The sequence below is a fragment of the Pseudophryne corroboree genome, chromosome 11 (assembly GCF_028390025.1).
Source record: "Pseudophryne corroboree isolate aPseCor3 chromosome 11, aPseCor3.hap2, whole genome shotgun sequence".
In the NCBI taxonomy this organism is placed as follows: Eukaryota; Metazoa; Chordata; class Amphibia; order Anura; family Myobatrachidae; genus Pseudophryne; species Pseudophryne corroboree.
This window is the reverse complement of record NC_086454.1, coordinates 17,868,754-17,893,310: the sequence shown is the minus strand read 5'-3', so window position 1 is coordinate 17,893,310 and position 24,557 is coordinate 17,868,754. Positions and strand designations below refer to the sequence as shown.

The following is a 24,557-nucleotide window of genomic DNA, read 5'->3' as shown; positions in this document are numbered from 1 at the left end:
GTACTCACTGCTACCGCCGTATTACTACATTACTCACTGCTACCGCCGTATTATTACAGTACTCACTGCTACCGCCGTATTATTACAGTACTCACTGCTACCGCCGTATTACTATAGTACTCACTGCTACCGCCGTATTATTACAGTACTCACCGCTACTGCCGCATTACTGCAGTACTCACCGCTACCGCCGTATTACTACAGTACTCACTGCTACCGCCGTATTACTACATTACTCACTGCTACCGCCGTATTATTACAGTACTCACTGCTACCGCCGTATTATTACAGTACTCACTGCTACCGCCGTATTACTATAGTACTCACTGCTACCGCCGTATTATTACAGTACTCACTGCTACCGCCGTATTATTACAGTACTCACTGCTACTGACGTATTACTACAGTACTCACTGCTACCGCCGTATTATTACAGTACTCACTGCTACCGCCGTATTACTACAGTACTCACTGCTACTGCCATATTACTACAGTACTTACTGCTACCACCGTATTATTACAGTACTCACTGCTACCGCCATATTACTACAGTACTCACTGCTACCGCCGCAATACTACAGTACTCACTGCTACCGCCGTATTATTACAGTACTCACTGCTACCGCCGTATTATTACAGTACTCACTGCGGCCGCCGTATTACTACAGTACTCACTGCTACCGCCGCATTACAACAGTACTCACTACTACCACCGTATTACTATAGTACTCACTGCTACCGCCGCATTACAACAGTACTCACTGCTACCACCGTATTACTATAGTACTCACTGCTACCGCCGTATTACTACAGTACTCACTGCTACCGCCGTAATATTACAGTACTCACTGCTACCGCCGTATTACTACAGTGCTCACTGCTACCGCCGTATTACTACAGTACTCACTGCTACTGTCATATTACTACAGTACTCACTGCTACCACCGTATTATTACAGTACTCACTGCTACCGCCATATTACTACAGTACTCACTGCTACCGCCGCAATACTACAGTACTCACTGCTACCGCCGTATTATTACAGTACTCACTGCTACCGCCATATTATTACAGTACTCACTGCTACCGCCATATTATTACAGTACTCACTGCTACCGCTGTATTACTACAGTACTCACTGCTACCGCCGCAATACTACAGTACTCACTGCTACCGCCGTATTATTACAGTACTCACTGCTACCACCGCATTACTACAGTACTCACTGCTACCGCCGTATTATTACAGTACTCACTGCTACCGCCATATTACTACAGTACTCACTGCTACCGCCGTATTACTACAGTGCTCACTGCTACCGCCGTATTACTATAGTACTCACTGCTACCGCCGTATTATTACAGTACTCACTGCTACCGCCATATTATTACAGTACTCACTGCTACTGCCGTATTACTACAGTCGTCACTGCTACCGCCATATTATTACAGTACTCACTGATACCACCGCAATACTACAGTACTCACTGCTACCACCGTATTATTACAGTACTCACTGCTACCGCCGTATTATTACAGTACTCACTGCTACCGCCGCATTACAACAGTACTCACTGCTACCGCCGTATTACTATAGTACTCACTGCTACCGCCACAATACTACAGTACTCACTGCTACCGCCATATTATTACAGTACTCACTGCTACCGCCATATTACTACAGTACTCACTGCTACCGCCGTATTATTACAGTACTCACTGCTACCGCCATATTACTACAGTACTCACTGCTACCACCGTATTACTACAGTACTCACTGCTACCGCCGTATTACTACAGTACTCACTGCTACCGCCGTATTACTACAGTGCTCACTGCTACCGCCGTATTACTACAGTACTCACTGCTACCGCCGTATTACTACAGTATTCATTGCTACCGCCGCATTACTACAGTACTCACTGCTACCGCCGCATTACTGCAGTACTCACCGCTACTGCCGCATTACTGCAGTACTCACCGCTACCGCCGCATTACTGCAGTACTCGCCGCTACCGCCGCATTACTGCAGTACTCACCACTTCTGCCGCATTACTGCAGTGCTCACCGCTACTGCCGCATTACTGCAGTACTCACCGCTACCGCCGTATTACTAGAGTACTCACTGCTACCGCCGTATTACTACATTACTCACTGCTACCGCCGTATTATTACAGTACTCACTGCTACCGCCGTATTATTACAGTACTCACTGCTACCGCCGTATTACTATAGTACTCACTGCTACCGCCGTATTATTAGAGTACTCACTGCTACCGCCGTATTATTACAGTACTCACCGCTACTGCCGCATTACTGCAGTACTCACCGCTACCGCCGTATTACTACAGTACTCACTGCTACCGCCATATTACTACATTACTCACTGCTACCGCCGTATTATTACAGTACTCACTGCTACCGCCGTATTATTACAGTACTCACTGCTACCGCCGTATTACTATAGTACTCACTGCTACCGCCGTATTATTACAGTACTCACTGCTACCGCCGTATTATTACAGTACTCACTGCTACTGCCGTATTACTACAGTACTCACTGCTACCGCCGTATTATTACAGTACTCACTGCTACCGCCGTATTACTACAGTACTCACTGCTACTGCCATATTACTACAGTACTTACTGCTACCACCGTATTATTACAGTACTCACTGCTACCGCCATATTACTACAGTACTCACTGCTACCGCCGCAATACTACAGTACTCACTGCTACCGCCGTATTATTACAGTACTCACTGCTACCGCCGTATTATTACAGTACTCACTGCTGCCGCCGTATTACTACAGTACTCACTGCTACCGCCGCATTACAACAGTACTCACTACTACCACCGTATTACTATAGTACTCACTGCTACCGCCGCATTACAACAGTACTCACTGCTACCACCGTATTACTATAGTACTCACTGCTACCGCCGTAATATTACAGTACTCACTGCTACCGCCGTATTACTACAGTGCTCACTGCTACCGCCGTATTACTACAGTACTCACTGCTACTGTCATATTACTACAGTACTCACTGCTACCACCGTATTATTACAGTACTCACTGCTACCGCCATATTACTACAGTACTCACTGCTACCGCCGCAATACTACAGTACTCACTGCTACCGCCGTATTATTACAGTACTCACTGCTACCGCCGTATTATTACAGTACTCACTGCTACCGCCATATTATTACAGTACTCACTGCTACCGCCGCAATACTACAGTACTCACTGCTACCGCCGTATTATTACAGTACTCACTGCTACCACCGCATTACTACAGTACTCACTGCTACCGCCGTATTATTACAGTACTCACTGCTACCGCCATATTACTACAGTACTCACTGCTACCGCCGTATTACTACAGTGCTCACTGCTACCGCCGTATTACTATAGTACTCACTGCTACCGCCGTATTATTACAGTACTCACTGCTACCGCCATATTATTACAGTACTCACTGCTACTGCCGTATTACTACAGTCGTCACTGCTACCGCCATATTATTACAGTACTCACTGATACCACCGCAATACTACAGTACTCACTGCTACCACCGTATTATTACAGTACTCACTGCTACCGCCGTATTATTACAGTACTCACTGCTACCGCCGCATTACAACAGTACTCACTGCTACCGCCGTATTACTATAGTACTCACTGCTACCGCCACAATACTACAGTACTCACTGCTACCGCCATATTATTACAGTACTCACTGCTACCGCCATATTACTACAGTACTCACTGCTACCGCCGTATTATTACAGTACTCACTGCTACCGCCATATTATTACAGTACTCACTGCTACCACCGTATTACTACAGTACTCACTGCTACCGCCGTATTACTACAGTACTCACTGCTACCGCCGTATTACTACAGTGCTCACTGCTACCGCCGTATTACTACAGTACTCACTGCTACCGCCGTATTACTACAGTATTCATTGCTACCGCCGCATTACTACAGTACTCACTGCTACCGCCGCATTACTGCAGTACTCACCGCTACTGCCGCATTACTGCAGTACTCACCGCTACCGCCGCATTACTGCAGTACTCGCCGCTACCGCCGCATTACTGCAGTACTCACCGCTTCTGCCGCATTACTGCAGTGCTCACCGCTACTGCCGCATTACTGCAGTACTCACCGCTACCGCCGTATTACTAGAGTACTCACTGCTACCGCCGTATTACTACATTACTCACTGCTACCGCCGTATTATTACAGTACTCACTGCTACCGCCGTATTATTACAGTACTCACTGCTACCGCCGTATTACTATAGTACTCACTGCTACCGCCGTATTATTAGAGTACTCACTGCTACCGCCGTATTATTACAGTACTCACCGCTACTGCCGCATTACTGCAGTACTCACCGCTACCGCCGTATTACTACAGTACTCACTGCTACCGCCATATTACTACATTACTCACTGCTACCGCCGTATTATTACAGTACTCACTGCTACCGCCGTATTATTACAGTACTCACTGCTACCGCCGTATTACTATAGTACTCACTGCTACCGCCGTATTATTACAGTACTCACTGCTACCGCCGTATTATTACAGTACTCACTGCTACTGCCGTATTACTACAGTACTCACTGCTACCGCCGTATTATTACAGTACTCACTGCTACCGCCGTATTACTACAGTACTCACTGCTACTGCCATATTACTACAGTACTTACTGCTACCACCGTATTATTACAGTACTCACTGCTACCGCCATATTACTACAGTACTCACTGCTACCGCCGCAATACTACAGTACTCACTGCTACCGCCGTATTATTACAGTACTCACTGCTACCGCCGTATTATTACAGTACTCACTGCTGCCGCCGTATTACTACAGTACTCACTGCTACCGCCGCATTACAACAGTACTCACTACTACCACCGTATTACTATAGTACTCACTGCTACCGCCGCATTACAACAGTACTCACTGCTACCACCGTATTACTATAGTACTCACTGCTACTGCCGTATTACTACAGTACTCACTGCTACCGCCGTATTATTACAGTACTCACTGCTACCGCCGTATTACTACAGTATTCACTGCTACTGCCATATTACTACAGTACTCACTGCTACCACCGTATTATTACAGTACTCACTGATACCGCCATATTACTACAGTACTCACTGCTACCGCCACAATACTACAGTACTCACTGCTACCGCCGTATTATTACAGTACTCACTGCTACCGCCGTAATATTACAGTACTCACTGCTACCGCCGTATTACTATAGTACTCACTGCTACTGCCATATTACTACAGTACTCACTGCTACCGCCGTATTACTACAGTACTCACTGCTACCGCCGCAATACTACAGTACTCACTGCTACCGTCGTATTATTACAGTACTCACTGCTACCGCCGTATTATTACAGTACTCACTGCTACCGCCGTATTACTACAGTACTCACTGCTACCGCCGCATTACAACAGTACTCACTGCTACCGCCGTATTACCTTAGTACTCACTGCTACCGCCGTATTATTACAGTACTCACTGCTACCGCCGTATTATTACAGTACTCACTGCTACCGCCGTATTACTACAGTACTCACTGCTACTGCCATATTACTACAGTACTGACTGCTACCACCGTATTATTACAGTACTCACTGCTACCGCCATATTACTACAGTACTCACTGCTACCACCGTATTATTACAGTACTCACTGCTACCGCCATATTACTACAGTACTCACTGCTACCGCCGCAATACTACAGTACTCACTGCTACCGCCGTATTGTTACAGTACTCACTGCTACCGCCGTATTATTACAGTACTCACTGCTACCGCCGTATTACTACAGTACTCACTGCTACCGCCGCATTACAACAGTACTCACTGCTACCGCCGTATTACTATAGTACTCACTGCTACCGCCGTATTATTACAGTACTCACTGCTACCGCCATATTATTACAGTACTCACTGCTACCGCCGTATTACTACAGTACTCACTGCTACTGCCATATTACTACAGTACTCACTGCTACCACCGTATTATTACAGTACTCACTGCTACCGCCATATTACTACAGTACTCACTGCTACCACCGTATTATTACAGTACTCACTGCTACCGCCATATTACTACAGTACTCACTGCTACCGCCACAATACTACAGTACTCACTGCTACCGCCGTATTATTACAGTACTCACTGCTACCGCCGTATTACTACAGTACTCACTGCTACTGCCATATTACTACAGTACTCACTGCTACCACCGTATTATTACAGTACTCACTGCTACCGCCATATTACTACAGTACTCACTGCTACCGCCGCAATACTACAGTACTCACTGCTACCGCTGTATTATTACAGTACTCACTGCTACCGCCGTATTATTACAGTACTCACTGCTACCGCCATATTATTACAGTACTCACTGCTACCGGTGTATTACTACAGTACTCACTGCTACCGCCGCAATACTACAGTACTCACTGCTACCGCCGTATTATTACAGTACTCACTGCTACCACCGCATTACTACAGTACTCACTGCTACCGCCGTATTATTACAGTACTCACTGCTACCGCCATATTACTACAGTACTCACTGCTACCGCCGTATTACTACAGTGCTCACTGCTACCGCCGTATTACTATAGTACTCACTGCTACTGCCGTATTACTACAGTCGTCACTGCTACCGCCATATTATTACAGTACTCACTGATACCACCGCAATACTACAGTACTCACTGCTACCACCGTATTATTACAGTACTCACTGCTACCGCTGTATTATGACAGTACTCACTGCTACCGCCGCATTACAACAGTACTCACTGCTACTGCCGTATTACTATAGTACTCACTGCTACCGCCACAATACTACAGTACTCACTGCTACCGCCATATTATTACAGTACTCACTGCTACCGCCATATTACTACAGTACTCACTGCTACCGCCGTATTATTACAGTACTCACTGCTACCGCCATATTACTACAGTACTCACTGCTACCGCCGTATTATTACAGTACTCACTGCTACCGCCATATTACTACAGTACTCACTGCTACCACCGTATTATTACAGTACTCACTGCTACCGCCATATTACTACAGTACTCACTGCTACCGCCATATTCTTACAGTACTCACTGCTACCGCCATATTATTACAGTACTCACTGCTACCGCCGCATTACAACAGTACTCACTGCTACCGCCGTATTACTACAGTACTCACTGCTACCGCCGCATTACTACAGTACTCACTGCTACCGCCGTATTACTATAGTACTCACTGCTACCGCCGTATTATTACAGTACTCACTGCTACCGCCATATTATTACAGTACTCACTGCTACCACCGTATTATTACAGTACTCACTGCTACCACCGTATTATTACAGTACTCACTGCTACCGCCATATTATTACAGTACTCACTGCTACCACCGTATTATTACAGTACTCACTGCTACCGCCATATTATTACAGTACTCACTGCTACCGCCGCATTACAACAGTACTCACTGCTACCGCCGTATTACTACAGTACTCACTGCTACCGCCGCATTACTACAGTACTCACTGCTACCGCCATATTATTACAGTACTCACTGCTACCACCGTATTATTACAGTACTCACTGCTACCGCCGTATTATTACAGTACTCACTGCTGCCGCCGTATTACTACAGTACTCACTGCTACCGCCGCATTACAACAGTACTCACTACTACCACCGTATTACTATAGTACTCACTGCTACCGCCGCATTACAACAGTACTCACTGCTACCACCGTATTACTATAGTACTCACTGCTACCGCCGTAATATTACAGTACTCACTGCTACCGCCGTATTACTACAGTGCTCACTGCTACCGCCGTATTACTACAGTACTCACTGCTACTGTCATATTACTACAGTACTCACTGCTACCACCGTATTATTACAGTACTCACTGCTACCGCCATATTACTACAGTACTCACTGCTACCGCCGCAATACTACAGTACTCACTGCTACCGCCGTATTATTACAGTACTCACTGCTACCGCCGTATTATTACAGTACTCACTGCTACCGCCATATTATTACAGTACTCACTGCTACCGCCGCAATACTACAGTACTCACTGCTACCGCCTTATTATTACAGTACTCACTGCTACCACCGCATTACTACAGTACTCACTGCTACCGCCGTATTATTACAGTACTCACTGCTACCGCCATATTACTACAGTACTCACTGCTACCGCCGTATTACTACAGTGCTCACTGCTACCGCCGTATTACTATAGTACTCACTGCTACCGCCGTATTATTACAGTACTCACTGCTACCGCCATATTATTACAGTACTCACTGCTACTGCCGTATTACTACAGTCGTCACTGCTACCGCCATATTATTACAGTACTCACTGATACCACCGCAATACTACAGTACTCACTGCTACCACCGTATTATTACAGTACTCACTGCTACCGCCGTATTATTACAGTACTCACTGCTACCGCCGCATTACAACAGTACTCACTGCTACCGCCGTATTACTATAGTACTCACTGCTACCGCCACAATACTACAGTACTCACTGCTACCGCCATATTATTACAGTACTCACTGCTACCGCCATATTACTACAGTACTCACTGCTACCGCCGTATTATTACAGTACTCACTGCTACCGCCATATTACTACAGTACTCACTGCTACCACCGTATTACTACAGTACTCACTGCTACCGCCGTATTACTACAGTACTCACTGCTACCGCCGTATTACTACAGTGCTCACTGCTACCGCCGTATTACTACAGTACTCACTGCTACCGCCGTATTACTACAGTATTCATTGCTACCGCCGCATTACTACAGTACTCACTGCTACCGCCGCATTACTGCAGTACTCACCGCTACTGCCGCATTACTGCAGTACTCACCGCTACCGCCGCATTACTGCAGTACTCGCCGCTACCGCCGCATTACTGCAGTACTCACCGCTTCTGCCGCATTACTGCAGTGCTCACCGCTACTGCCGCATTACTGCAGTACTCACCGCTACCGCCGTATTACTAGAGTACTCACTGCTACCGCCGTATTACTACATTACTCACTGCTACCGCCGTATTATTACAGTACTCACTGCTACCGCCGTATTACTATAGTACTCACTGCTACCGCCGTATTATTAGAGTACTCACTGCTACCGCCGTATTATTATAGTACTCACCGCTACTGCCGCATTACTGCAGTACTCACCGCTACCGCCGTATTACTACAGTACTCACTGCTACCGCCATATTACTACATTACTCACTGCTACCGCCGTATTATTACAGTACTCACTGCTACCGCCGTATTATTACAGTACTCACTGCTACCGCCGTATTACTATAGTACTCACTGCTACCGCCGTATTATTACAGTACTCACTGTTACCGCCGTATTATTACAGTACTCACTGCTACTGCCGTATTACTACAGTACTCACTGCTACCGCCGTATTATTACAGTACTCACTGCTACCGCCGTATTACTACAGTACTCACTGCTACTGCCATATTACTACAGTACTTACTGCTACCACCGTATTATTACAGTACTCACTGCTACCGCCATATTACTACAGTACTCACTGCTACCGCCGCAATACTACAGTACTCACTGCTACCGCCGTATTATTACAGTACTCACTGCTACCGCCGTATTATTACAGTACTCACTGCTGCCGCCGTATTACTACAGTACTCACTGCTACCGCCGCATTACAACAGTACTCACTACTACCACCGTATTACTATAGTACTCACTGCTACCGCCGCATTACAACAGTACTCACTGCTACCACCGTATTACTATAGTACTCACTGCTACCGCCGTATTACTACAGTACTCACTGCTACCGCCGTATTATTACAGTACTCACTGCTACCGCCGTATTACTACAGTATTCACTGCTACTGCCATATTACTACAGTACTCACTGCTACCACCGTATTATTACAGTACTCACTGATACCGCCATATTACTACAGTACTCACTGCTACCGCCACAATACTACAGTACTCACTGCTACCGCCGTATTATTACAGTACTCACTGCTACCGCCGTAATATTACAGTACTCACTGCTACCGCCGTATTACTATAGTACTCACTGCTACTGCCATATTACTACAGTACTCACTGCTACCGCCGTATTACTACAGTACTCACTGCTACCGCCGTATTACTACAGTACTCACTGCTACCGCCGCAATACTACAGTACTCACTGCTACCGTCGTATTATTACAGTACTCACTGCTACCGCCGTATTATTACAGTACTCACTGCTACCGCCGTATTACTACAGTACTCACTGCTACCGCCGCATTACAACAGTACTCACTGCTACCGCCGTATTACCTTAGTACTCACTGCTACCGCCGTATTATTACAGTACTCACTGCTACCGCCGTATTATTACAGTACTCACTGCTACCGCCGTATTACTACAGTACTCACTGCTACTGCCATATTACTACAGTACTGACTGCTACCACCGTATTATTACAGTACTCACTGCTACCGCCATATTACTACAGTACTCACTGCTACCACCGTATTATTACAGTACTCACTGCTACCGCCATATTACTACAGTACTCACTGCTACCGCCGCAATACTACAGTACTCACTGCTACCGCCGTATTGTTACAGTACTCACTGCTACCGCCGTATTATTACAGTACTCACTGCTACCGCCGTATTACTACAGTACTCACTGCTACCGCCGCATTACAACAGTACTCACTGCTACCGCCGTATTACTATAGTACTCACTGCTACCGCCGTATTATTACAGTACTCACTGCTACCGCCATATTATTACAGTACTCACTGCTACCGCCGTATTACTACAGTACTCACTGCTACTGCCATATTACTACAGTACTCACTGCTACCACCGTATTATTACAGTACTCACTGCTACCGCCATATTACTACAGTACTCACTGCTACCACCGTATTATTACAGTACTCACTGCTACCGCCATATTACTACAGTACTCACTGCTACCGCCACAATACTACAGTACTCACTGCTACCGCCGTATTATTACAGTACTCACTGCTACCGCCGTATTACTACAGTACTCACTGCTACTGCCATATTACTACAGTACTCACTGCTACCACCGTATTATTACAGTACTCACTGCTACCGCCATATTACTACAGTACTCACTGCTACCGCCGCAATACTACAGTACTCACTGCTACCGCCGTATTATTACAGTACTCACTGCTACCGCCATATTATTACAGTACTCACTGCTACCGGTGTATTACTACAGTACTCACTGCTACCGCCGCAATACTACAGTACTCACTGCTACCGCCGTATTATTACAGTACTCACTGCTACCACCGCATTACTACAGTACTCACTGCTACCGCCGTATTATTACAGTACTCACTGCTACCGCCATATTACTACAGTGCTCACTGCTACCGCCGTATTACTATAGTACTCACTGCTACTGCCGTATTACTACAGTCGTCACTGCTACCGCCATATTATTACAGTACTCACTGATACCACCGCAATACTACAGTACTCACTGCTACCACCGTATTATTACAGTACTCACTGCTACCGCCGTATTATGACAGTACTCACTGCTACCGCCGCATTACAACAGTACTCACTGCTACTGCCGTATTACTATAGTACTCACTGCTACCGCCACAATACTACAGTACTCACTGCTACCGCCATATTATTACAGTACTCACTGCTACCGCCATATTACTACAGTACTCACTGCTACCGCCGTATTATTACAGTACTCACTGCTACCGCCATATTACTACAGTACTCACTGCTACTGCCGTATTATTACAGTACTCACTGCTACCGCCATATTACTACAGTACTCACTGCTACCACCGTATTATTACAGTACTCACTGCTACCGCCATATTACTACAGTACTCACTGCTACCGCCATATTCTTACAGTACTCACTGCTACCGCCATATTATTACAGTACTCACTGCTACCGCCGCATTACAACAGTACTCACTGCTACCGCCGTATTACTACAGTACTCACTGCTACCGCCGCATTACTACAGTACTCACTGCTACCACCGTATTATTACAGTACTCACTACTACCACCGTATTATTACAGTACTCACTGCTACCGCCATATTACTACAGTACTCACTGCTACCGCCGTATTACTATAGTACTCACTGCTACCGCCGTATTACTACAGTACTCACTGCTACCGCCGTATTACTATAGTACTCACTGCTACCGCCGTATTATTACAGTACTCACTGCTACTGCCATATTATTACAGTACTCACTGCTACCACCGTATTATTACAGTACTCACTGCTACCACCGTATTATTACAGTACTCACTGCTACCGCCATATTATTACAGTACTCACTGCTACCACCGTATTATTACAGTACTCACTGCTACCGCCATATTATTACAGTACTCACTGCTACCGCCGCATTACAACAGTACTCACTGCTACCGCCGTATTACTACAGTACTCACTGCTACCGCCGCATTACTACAGTACTCACTGCTACCGCCATATTATTACAGTACTCACTGCTACCACCGTATTATTACAGTACTCACTGCTACCGCCGTATTATTACAGTACTCACTGCTATGGTGTAAAGGGGATGCAGGAAAACTCTACAATGAAGGGGGGGAACCTCTGTGCATAGGGGCAATATATGAAAGTGTTTTATCGCTATTAACATTGTGACCATCAGGGGCTGCTCCAGGACACTTACTGCGCAACTCAGCGCAATGCGCATCCCCGGGAAGCCTGGCTACGCACATTACCGATCTCCCTAATATTCCTGTGCACCTCTATTGGGTGCAGAGGTTAATAAGTAGCTGAGTGCCTTGCTCATCTGTTCTATAGGTACCCCGCTCACATCGCCCCCTCACAACTCCCCCCAAAGTGGTTGTCGCTAAGGTGAGAACATTTTTCAGCAATGTCCTGAAAAATATCTGCCTCATTGTGGAAACTGCTTAATGCCAGGAATTCAGCCTTAACCATATGTCACCGTGGGACATGGTACAGGGGGCAAGGCCTCATGTACACACGCCCTGGGGGCATTACCACCTGTCACGCCATGTCTCGTCATGCTTAATTGTGAGGTCATACAATGTATCTTTCCATCAATCCCAGATTTCACAGTTACATTTTGGTTTTGTTTATTACATTCTAATACACTACTACCGTATTGTATTTTAGATGGTAAGCTCTCAGGGGCAGAGACATCTCCGCATGTTGCATCTTGCAGAACTGGGGCTGGATTCTGAGTTAGGAAAGCAAAAAAGGAGCAATCCACGCTGCACTACAAGGGGGGCAGATACAATTATTATTATTATGCATGCAGGGTAAATACTGGCTGCGTTTGCATGTAGCCCACACATGCTGGACAGCTTTAACTGTTCTTTAGTTTGCTTTGCTTCCAACACAGAATCATTCTCCCCCATTACAGTATACCATATATTTAGTGTTGACATCAGTGGCGGCACAGCGGTCTGTAACACCTGGTGTGACCAACAGCCCACCTGCGGACTTACGAAAAAGGTGCGTGGCCTCACAGAAGCCCCCTGGTTCTACGTCACACCGAGGCGTGCCCATGCTTGGCTGCTCCCTGAGACCGACTTACCTTGGACGGGGTGGCATCAAAATGCCGTGACACTGAAGCACCCGGTTGCTGTCATTGCAGAGTCTCTGGCATTTTGATGTCACCCCGTCCTAAGGTAACACCTGGGTGCTGCCCACACCCCCTTGTGACGCCGCTGGTTGACATCACTAGTTAATTATGCTTACTGATGTCATCACTTCACCAATCCTAGTGAATACCAATGCAGTTATACCGCCTAGTGTATATCTGCACTAGGGGACCTGTGATCCTATATGTACTTACTTGTTACATGTATGTAGTTGTAACGTGGATTCCGTGCACCATTATTAGCGGTTATAACATTCCTATGACTCACGGAGATAGTAACTCTCCCCAGTACTGCAGTTCACCTTTATCATATTTCAGTGCGTCTCACCCAAATTTCGTAGCAAGAAACCCTCCGAGTGACGATCCGATGATGATTCCCAATCCGAAGCAGAGCCCGAGTTTTCCTAGTGCGCCCGCCCGCTCCTGGTCCGTTGTCAGGTCAGTCACAACCATCTGGGCACCTACCACACAGGACGAGAGAAGTCCATCACCTGATACGGAGAGCCAGCGCGCGGCCAACGAGAATGCGTCACTTTTACACAATATAAAATGGGCTCATTATTGACGGGGTAAATTTGAGAATTGCTGGAGTATTAAATTTGACCCGGGGTGCCGGTTGATAAGTATCGGCCGGCGGGGGCTATTTAATTGGCCCAGATAAGCCGGCGTGTGCCGCGGCTTATCGGGGGTTTTGCTACACCTGCCTCCGGCAGGCGATGCAAACTGCCCGATAACAGCCCCGTTTTCGACCGAAAACGGGGCTATTTCATCCGAAAACACACAGGTTTCACTGAATCTGTGTATTTTCGGGTGTAAGAAGACTTGTTACCGGCCGAGCAAATTAAATAGCCCGACCGCAGCACCAGAAGAAACATCGGGGGGTTTTACTCCCGATGTCTCTTTGGGCCAAATTTAATATCCCCCTTAAATTGAGAGGAAAAGGCGAGGTGAGGGAGCGGAGCAGGTGGGGTCTTGTATGTACTTAATAACGTTATAACATCCAATAGAAGTACATATGTGACATCCCCTGTTATTTGCAGGTTTCATATATACTATACACATATTACTGCTATAGGGCCTCATTCAGATTCATATGTTGCTCCGATCAGATGCCAATTAGTCGCAGTGGTCACATTTCTGCTCCGGAGATTGAGAACTGAAAAGTGCGAGAAGTCGGTTGTTTGAGCGACAAAACAGGACTTTCCCCCCTGTCGCGCCCATTAGTTTAGCGAGCTGAAATGTGACCACTGCTGATAAACTATTAGTACCTTTAGTTTAGTCGGGTTTTGCTGCTTTACGCAGCTAAACTCTGTCTAACTGGGCGCGACAAGCGCGATAATTAAAGGGTGGCCAGAACAATTGAATAGCAACAATAGGTGCCATTTAATTATCGCCAAAGAACGGACATTTGAATAGCCCTCCAAAGGCCAAACCAGATCTGAGGCTTCCATGTAGGACTGAACTGTGACTGCACATATATAGCACATTCAAGCATCACCTGGCATCATATACACTACACACTTGGGGGGGATATTCAATTGTTTGAAAAGTCAGTTGGGTGTATGTTTTTTCCTATCTAATAGACAGGGGGAAAAAACAGACACCCAACTGACTTTTCAAACATTTGAATTCCCCCCTTTTTTTGTAGAGTCTGATATATTCCAATTACTGTTCTGCAGTGTGACCTGTCCATGATAAATACCACATTGCAATGGTAGCATGTCTCCCTCTAGTGGATGCTATCGGTATTACACACTATGAGATATGTGCAACTGCACACTTACATTTTCTCACCTGTATTTTGAGTTACGTTAATGAAATCCCATATCTAGCATGTATACATACTAAACAAATATATAGCATTCATCCTCCTCATCTCTCAATCTGCTGGAGGATGTGTGCTTGGGGAGGAATGCACTAAGAAGTAACTCAAAGGGGTTGTCCTCCATGCATGCGCCCCTATTGTGTCTGTATGAAGTTATAGTTGTGATTTCCTGCGCTCGCTCGGACAGGTGCCAGATGTAGTAGCTGGGTGGATAGTATGAGGGCAGAAGCTTAGCGCACACACATGGCCCGTCTTATTGGCGTGCTATGGGATTGTCATAGGCGCATAAACAGGACCTCACACCAGAGGCCATACTTGGACGGAAACACTGCAGCAGCCATAGGACTGAAGGTGGGGATCTAAAGAGGCACTAACTAGTATTCCTGCGTCTACGGATGTTGCGAGTGGGTGTCTCGGTGCTCCCACATTAGGGCACACGGATGTACGCGGGAGTAGGGTTCTGTAGCAGCATTTGCATGTAATAGCAGATGGGCGAAGGCCAATGGCCGCCGGTGTGGACAGGGTAGCGTCTGAGTTCAGAGCCCCATACACTAGGACGATAATGCCCGATTTCATCCGATTTCGGCCCGACATATTGGATGAAATCGGGCATTTTGGAGGGGTTTCCGATCCGATCCGATGCGCGTTCCCGTGAGCATCGAATCGGATCCTCCAGATTGAATGTGATGCACATTCAATCACGTCCGACCCCTCAGGCATGGCTGGGATCGCCCAAGATACATTGTATGCAAAAGGACAGCATCTGGGGTGATTGCCCGCAACATGTCAGTCGGACATGTCGCAGAAGTGTAAAGGGGGGTACACACGGAGAGATCCGTGCTTAAAATCTAAGCAATCTTGCTAGATTGCTTAGATTTTAAGCACGGATCTGCCGTGTGTATGTCCCCCAGCGATAGCGATGCGCGGCCCTGCGCATCGCTATCGCCGGTGCTTGATTGAGCTGCATGCAGGCTCAATCTAGCGGGTCGCTCACTTCACCATTGTGTGAAGTGAGCGGCCCCCCGTCGGCTTTCCCCCTCGCTCAGCACATCGCGCTGTGCTGAGCGGGGTGAGAGATGTGTGCTGAGCGGTCTGTGTTAAGATCGCTCAGCACACATCTCTCCCGTGAGTACCCCCCTTTAGGGGCCCTTTAGCGTCAGCCCCTTTGTATCCATGCGCACAGCAGACTGGCACCTTCATGAATAGAATGGCAATCATCTATTGGATGGTACCAGGGTGGTGCAATAAGTAAGGTAACGAGACCTCTCACGTGTGTAATGTTCTCTAGTTCAGTCTAATTCCCCGCCAGGCCAGAGCAGGTAGACTTCTCTTCACAGCCATTACACTGCGCCTCATATCGGTCATACTGTCCCAGCATCAGGTGTAAGATGGCGGTGCTGGCGGACACATGGTCACACATTGAGGTGCGCAGTGTGATCAGATTTCTGCATCTAATGGGCACATCAGCAGCTGACACTCATCACCAACTTGTCGCGGTGTACGGTGATAGCGTCACGCCATGGGGACGGGTTTTGTGCATCTCTTTGTTGTGGGTTTTTTATTTTGCCCTGAATTTTATTTCGTGTATTGGGAAGTGTCCAAGGATTTCAGATCAAGGGAAGACCCTCCAGCATGACCCTCACACACAGTGGTGCTGGGAAACGCCGCTGTGGTTTTATTACAAGGCTGGTTACTATTTAGCCGGAGGTGCCCACTGATACCCCTTTTACACCTACGAGCACGGGTCGCAGCCGGGAGCCTGACACGGGAGCTGCCCCCTGCTGCGACCCGTGCTCGGTCCCTTTCCCATTAGCAGTCACAACCCGGCATATGCCGGGTTGGTGACGCTTCTAGCTACACGGCAGGGGCGGCGCAGGGAGATCACATGATCTCCCAGCGCCGCCCATCCATACAGTGTAAACGGGAGCCGTGTCGCATCGACACGGCTCCCGTTTACACTACACCCTACCCGGATCATTCCCGTGTCCTACCCAGGTAAATAGCCGGGTAGGATTCACGGGTCACTTGATCCGGGTTTACCCTTTTCCACTTGCCAAAAACACGGGTAAATGCGCGCCCCCGTGCATTTACCCGTGTTTTTTGAGCTAGTGGAAAAGGGGTATGATTTGTCCTCCCCGCTTACAGATGCACCTGTTCTGCAATGAGCAGCCCGCACTAGAATGTTCAGACCGCACGCTCCGAGGTTCAGGTCTATTCTAGATGGGGATGGCGCAGTCCTACTGCTAATTTAGCTCCCAGCGCTTTGGCCAGACAGGCTAGTTCAGGGGTTCTAAAACTTTTTTAAATCACGGCACCCTGGAGTATTAGAATTTTTTTCACGGCACCCATAGGCCAAAAGTTTCTTATTGAAAAATTTAGAAATAAATATTAAAATAAGTAAATTGTGTTTGTCTCATCCTCAGCTTCAGGTGTGAGGTGAGGGACAGGATTTGCTTCTGTTTGACCATATATTTTATGACTGGCAGCCACCAATGTTTTATCTATTACATTGACCATAGATAATTTGAACTGGTCCTGGACCATCAATCCAAAGCACCCCTGCACGTGTTCTGAGGCACCCCTGCATGTGTTCTGGGGCACACAGTCTGAGAACCACTGGGGTAGTTTGTTTCCATCTAGAATAGATAAACGTGAGATTCTCCTATACTGCAATTTAGATGCAAGGACAGAGCAATTAATGTGTATCCAGCATAGCTCCCTGCACAGGTTACATCTGCCACCACCTCTGCAGCACAGGCGCACAGGTTACATCTGCCACCACCTCTGCAGCACAGGCGCACAGGTTACATCTGCCACCACCTCTGCAGCACAGGCGCACAGGTTATATCTGCCACCACCTCTGCAGCACAGGCGCACAGGTTATATCTGCCACCACCTCTGCAGCACAGGCGCACAGGTTACATCTGCCACCACCTCTGCAGCACAGGCGCACAGGTTACATCTGCCACCACCTCTGCAGCACAGGCGCACAGGTTACATCTGCCACCACCTCTGCAGCACAGACGCACAGGTTATATCTGCCACCACCTCTGCAGCGCAGACGCACAGGTTACATCTGCCACCACCTCTGCAGCACAGGCGCACAGGTTACATCTGCCACCACCTCTGCAGCACAGGCGCACAGGTTACATCTGTCCTCACCTCTGCAGCGCAGGCGCACAGGTTACATGTGCCACCACCTCTGCAGCGCAGGCGCACAGGTTACATCTGCCACCACCTCTGCAGCACAGGCGCACAGGTTACATCTGCCACCACCTCTGCAGCACAGGCGCACAGGTTACATCTGCCACCACCTCTGCAGCACAGGCGCACAGGTTACATCTGCCACCACCTCTGCAGCACAGGCGCACAGGTTACATCTGCCACCATCACTGCAGCACAGGCGCACAGGTTACATCTGCCACCACCTCTGCAGCGCAGGCGCACAGGTTACATCTGCCACCACCTCTGCAGCGCAGGCGCACAGGTTTCATCTGCCACCACCTCTGCAGCGCAGGAGCACAGGTTACATCTGCCACCACCTCTGCAGCGCAGGCGCACAGGTTTCATCTGCCACCACCTCTGCAGCGCAGGAGCACAGGTTTCATCTGCCACCACCTCTGCAGCGCAGGCGCACAGGTTATATCTGCCACCACCACTGCAGCGCAGGCGCACAGGTTACATCTGCCACCACCTCTGCAGCACATGCGCACAGGTTACATCTGCCACCACCTCTGCAGCACAGACGCACAGGTTACATCTGTCCTCACCTCTGCAGCGCAGGCGCACAGGTTATATCTGCCACCACCTCTGCAGCGCAGCCGCACAGGTTACATCTGCCACCACCTCTGCAGCGCAGCCGCACAGGTTACATCTGCCACCACCTCTGCAGCGCAGGAGCACAGGTTACATCTGCCACCACCTCTGCAGCACAGACGCACAGGTTACATCTGTCCTCACCTCTGCAGCGCAGGCGCACAGGTTATATCTGCCACCACCTCTGCAGCACAGGAGCACAGGTTACATCTGCCACCACCTCTGCAGCGCAGCCGCACAGGTTACATCTGCCACCACCTCTGCAGCACAGGAGCACAGGTTACATCTGCCACCACCTCTGCAGCGCAGCCGCACAGGTTACATCTGCCACCACCTCTGCAGCGCAGGAGCACAGGTTACATCTGCCACCACCTCTGCAGCACAGGCGCACAGGTTACATCTGCCACCACCTCTGCAGCGCAGACACACAGGTTATATCTGCCACCACCTCTGCAGCGCAGGAGCACAGGTTACATCTGCCACCACCTCTGCAGCACAGACGCACAGGTTACATCTGCCACCACCTCTGCAGCACAGGAGCACAGGTTACATCTGCCACCACCTCTGCAGCGCAGCCGCACAGGTTACATCTGCCACCACCTCTGCAGCACAGACGCACAGGTTACATCTGTCCTCACCTCTGCAGCGCAGGCGCACAGGTTATATCTGCCACCACCTCTGCAGCACAGGAGCACAGGTTACATCTGCCACCACCTCTGCAGCGCAGCCGCACAGGTTACATCTGCCACCACCTCTGCAGCACAGGAGCACAGGTTACATCTGCCACCACCTCTGCAGCGCAGCCGCACAGGTTACATCTGCCACCACCTCTGCAGCGCAGGAGCACAGGTTACATCTGCCACCACCTCTGCAGCACAGGCGCACAGGTTACATCTGCCACCACCTCTGCAGCACATGCGCACAGGTTACATCTGCCACCACCTCTGCAGCACAGACGCACAGGTTACATCTGTCCTCACCTCTGCAGCGCAGGCGCACAGGTTATATCTGCCACCACCTCTGCAGCACAGGCGCACAGGTTACATCTGCCACCACCTCTGCAGCACAGACGCACAGGTTACATCTGCCACCACCTCTGCAGCACAGGAGCACAGGTTACATCTGCCACCACCTCTGCAGCGCAGCCGCACAGGTTACATCTGCCACCACCTCTGCAGCGCAGGAGCACAGGTTACATCTGCCACCACCTCTGCAGCACAGGAGCACAGGTTACATCTGCCACCACCTCTGCAGCGCAGCCGCACAGGTTACATCTGCCACCACCTCTGCAGCGCAGGAGCACAGGTTACATCTGCCACCACCTCTGCAGCACAGGCGCACAGGTTACATCTGCCACCACCTCTGCAGCGCAGACACACAGGTTACATCTGCCACCACCTCTGCAGCACAGGCGCACAGGTTACATCTGCCACCACCTCTGCAACGCAGGCGCACAGGTTACATCTGCCACCACCTCTGCAACGCAGGCGCACAGGTTACATCTGCCACCACCTCTGCAACGCAGGCGCACAGGTTACATCTGCCACCACCTCTGCAGCACAGGCGCACAGGTTACATCTGCCACCACCTCTGCAGCGCAGACACACAGGTTACATCTGCCACCACCTCTGCAACGCAGGCGCACAGGTTACATCTGCCACCACCTCTGCAGCACAGGCGCACAGGTTACATCTGCCACCACCTCTGCAACGCAGGCGCACAGGTTACATCTGCCACCACCTCTGCAACGCAGGCGCACAGGTTACATCTGCCACCACCACTGCAGCACAGGCGCACAGGTTACATCTGCCACCACCTCTGCAGCACAGGCGCACAGGTTACATCTGCCACCACCTCTGCAGCGCAGGCGCACAGGTTACATCTGCCACCACCTCTGCAGCGCAGCCGCACAGGTTACATCTGCCACCACCACTGCAACGCAGGCGCACAGGTTACATCTGCCACCACCTCTGCAGCGCAGGCACAGAGGTTACATCTGCCACCACCTCTGCAGCACAGACGCACAGGTTATATCTGCCACCACCTCTGCAGCACAGACGCACAGGTTATATCTGCCACCACCTCTGCAGCACAGACGCACAGGTTACATCTGCCACCACCTCTGCAGCGCAGGCACAGAGGTTACATCTGCCACCACCTCTGCAGCACAGACGCACAGGTTACATCTGCCACCACCTCTGCAGCGCAGGCGCACAGGTTACATCTGCCACCACCTCTGCAGCACAGACGCACAGGTTACATCTGCCACCACCTCTGCAGCGCAGGCGCACAGGTTACATCTGCCACCACCTCTGCAGCGCAGCCGCACAGGTTACATCTGCCACCACCTCTGCAGCGCAGGCGCACAGGTTACATCTGCCACCACCTCTGCAACGCAGGCGCACAGGTTACATCTGCCACCACCTCTGCAGCACAGGCGCACAGGTTACATCTGCCACCACCTCTGCAGCGCAGCCGCACAGGTTACATCTGCCACCACCTCTGCAGCACAGGCGCACAGGTTACATCTGCCACCACCTCTGCAGCACAGGCGCACAGGTTACATCTGCCACCACCTCTGCAGCGCAGGCGCACAGGTTATATCTGCCACCACCTCTGCAGCGCAGGCGCACAGGTTACATCTGCCACCACCTCTGCAGCGCAGGCGCACAGGTTACATCTGCCACCACCTCTGCAGCACAGGCGCACATGTTACATCTGCCACCACCTCTGCAGCGCAGGCGCACAGGTTATATCTGCCACCACCTCTGCAGCGCAGGCGCACAGGTTACATCTGCCACCACCTCTGCAGCGCAGGCGCACAGGTTACATCTGCCACCACCTCTGCAGCGCAGGCGCACAGGTTACATCTGCCACCACCTCTGCAGCACAGGCGCACATGTTACATCTGCCACCACCTCTGCAGCACAGACGCACAGGTTACATCTGCCACCACCTCTGCAGCGCAGGCGCACAGGTTACATCTGCCACCACCTCTGCAGCGCAGGCGCACAGGTTACATCTGCCACCACCTCTGCAACGCAGGCGCACAGGTTATATCTGCCACCACCTCTGCAGCGCAGGCGCACAGGTTACATCTGCCACCACCTCTGCAGCGCAGGCGCACAGGTTACATCTGCCACCACCTCTGCAGCGCAGGCGCACAGGTTACATCTGCCACCACCACTGCAACGCAGGCGCACAGGTTACATCTGCCACCACCTCTGCAGCGCAGGCGCACAGGTTATATCTGCCACCACCTCTGCAGCACAGGCGCACAGGTTACATCTGCCACCACCTCTGCAGCACAGGCGCACAGGTTACATCTGCCACCACCTCTGCAGCACAGACGCACAGGTTACATCTGCCACCACCTCTGCAGCGCAGGCGCACAGGTTACATCTGCCACCACCTCTGCAGCGCAGGCGCACAGGTTACATCTGCCACCACCTCTGCAGCACAGACGCACAGGTTACATCTGCCACCACCTCTGCAGCGCAGGCACAGAGGTTACATCTGCCACCACCTCTGCAGCACAGACGCACAGGTTACATCTGCCACCACCTCTGCAGCGCAGGCGCACAGGTTACATCTGCCACCACCTCTGCAGCGCAGCCGCACAGGTTACATCTGCCACCACCTCTGCAGCACAGACGCACAGGTTACATCTGCCACCACCTCTGCAGCGCAGGCGCACAGGTTACATCTGCCACCACCTCTGCAGCGCAGGCGCACAGGTTACATCTGCCACCACCTCTGCAGCACAGGCGCACAGGTTACATCTGCCACCACCTCTGCAACGCAGGCGCACAGGTTACATCTGCCACCACCTCTGCAGCACAGGCGCACAGGTTACATCTGCCACCACCTCTGCAGCGCAGCCGCACAGGTTACATCTGCCACCACCTCTGCAGCACAGGCGCACAGGTTACATCTGCCACCACCTCTGCAGCACAGGCGCACAGGTTACATCTGCCACCACCTCTGCAGCGCAGGCGCACAGGTTATATCTGCCACCACCTCTGCAGCGCAGGCGCACAGGTTACATCTGCCACCACCTCTGCAACGCAGGCGCACAGGTTACATCTGCCACCACCTCTGCAGCACAGGCGCACAGGTTTCATCTGCCACCACCTCTGCAGCGCAGGCGCACAGGTTACATCTGCCACCACCTCTGCAGCGCAGACACACAGGTTATATCTGCCACCACCACTGCAGCGCAGGCGCACAGGTTACATCTGCCACCACCTCTGCAGCACAGGCGCACAGGTTACATCTGCCACCACCTCTGCAACACAGGCGCACAGGTTACATCTGCCACCACCTCTGCAGCACAGGCGCACAGGTTACATCTGCCACCACCTCTGCAGCGCAGGCGCACAGGTTACATCTGCCACCACCTCTGCAGCGCAGACACACAGGTTATATCTGCCACCACCACTGCAGCGCAGGCGCACAGGTTACATCTGCCACCACCTCTGCAGCGCAGCCGCACAGGTTACATCTGCCACCACCTCTGCAGCGCAGACACACAGGTTATATCTGCCACCACCTCTGCAGCACAGACACACAGGTTACATCTGCCACCACCTCTGCAGCGCAGACACACAGGTTACATCTGCCACCACCTCTGCAGCGCAGGCGCACAGGTTACATCTGCCACCACCTCTGCAACGCAGACACACAGGTTACATCTGCCACCACCTCTGCAGCGCAGACACACAGGTTACATCTGCCACCACCTCTGCAACGCAGGCGCACAGGTTACATCTGCCACCACCACTGCAGCGCAGACACACAGGTTACATCTGCCACCACCTCTGCAGCGCAGGCGCACAGGTTACATCTGCCACCACCTCTGCAGCGCAGGCGCACAGGTTACATCTGCCACCACCTCTGCAGCGCAGGCGCACAGGTTACATCTGCCACCACCTCTGCAGCACAGACACACAGGTTACATCTGCCACCATCACTGCAACGCAGGCGCACAGGTTACATGTGCCACCACCTCTGCAGCGCAGGCGCACAGGTTACATGTGCCACCACCTCTGCAGCGCAGGCGCACAGGTTACATGTGCCACCACC

General features: G+C 50.3%; 1 protein-coding gene across 1 annotated transcript in view; it reads right to left on the bottom strand.

Annotated features, from left to right (window-relative positions):
* SLC22A18 (solute carrier family 22 member 18) overlaps nt 1–24,557 on the bottom strand; it is an 82,233-nt gene that overhangs the window by 40,389 nt on the left and 17,287 nt on the right. The window contains exon 2 of the mRNA XM_063944155.1: nt 14,160–14,292. Within this exon, the coding sequence (XP_063800225.1) occupies nt 14,160–14,292 (133 nt within the window). The remainder of the gene's footprint in view (nt 1–14,159; nt 14,293–24,557) is intronic.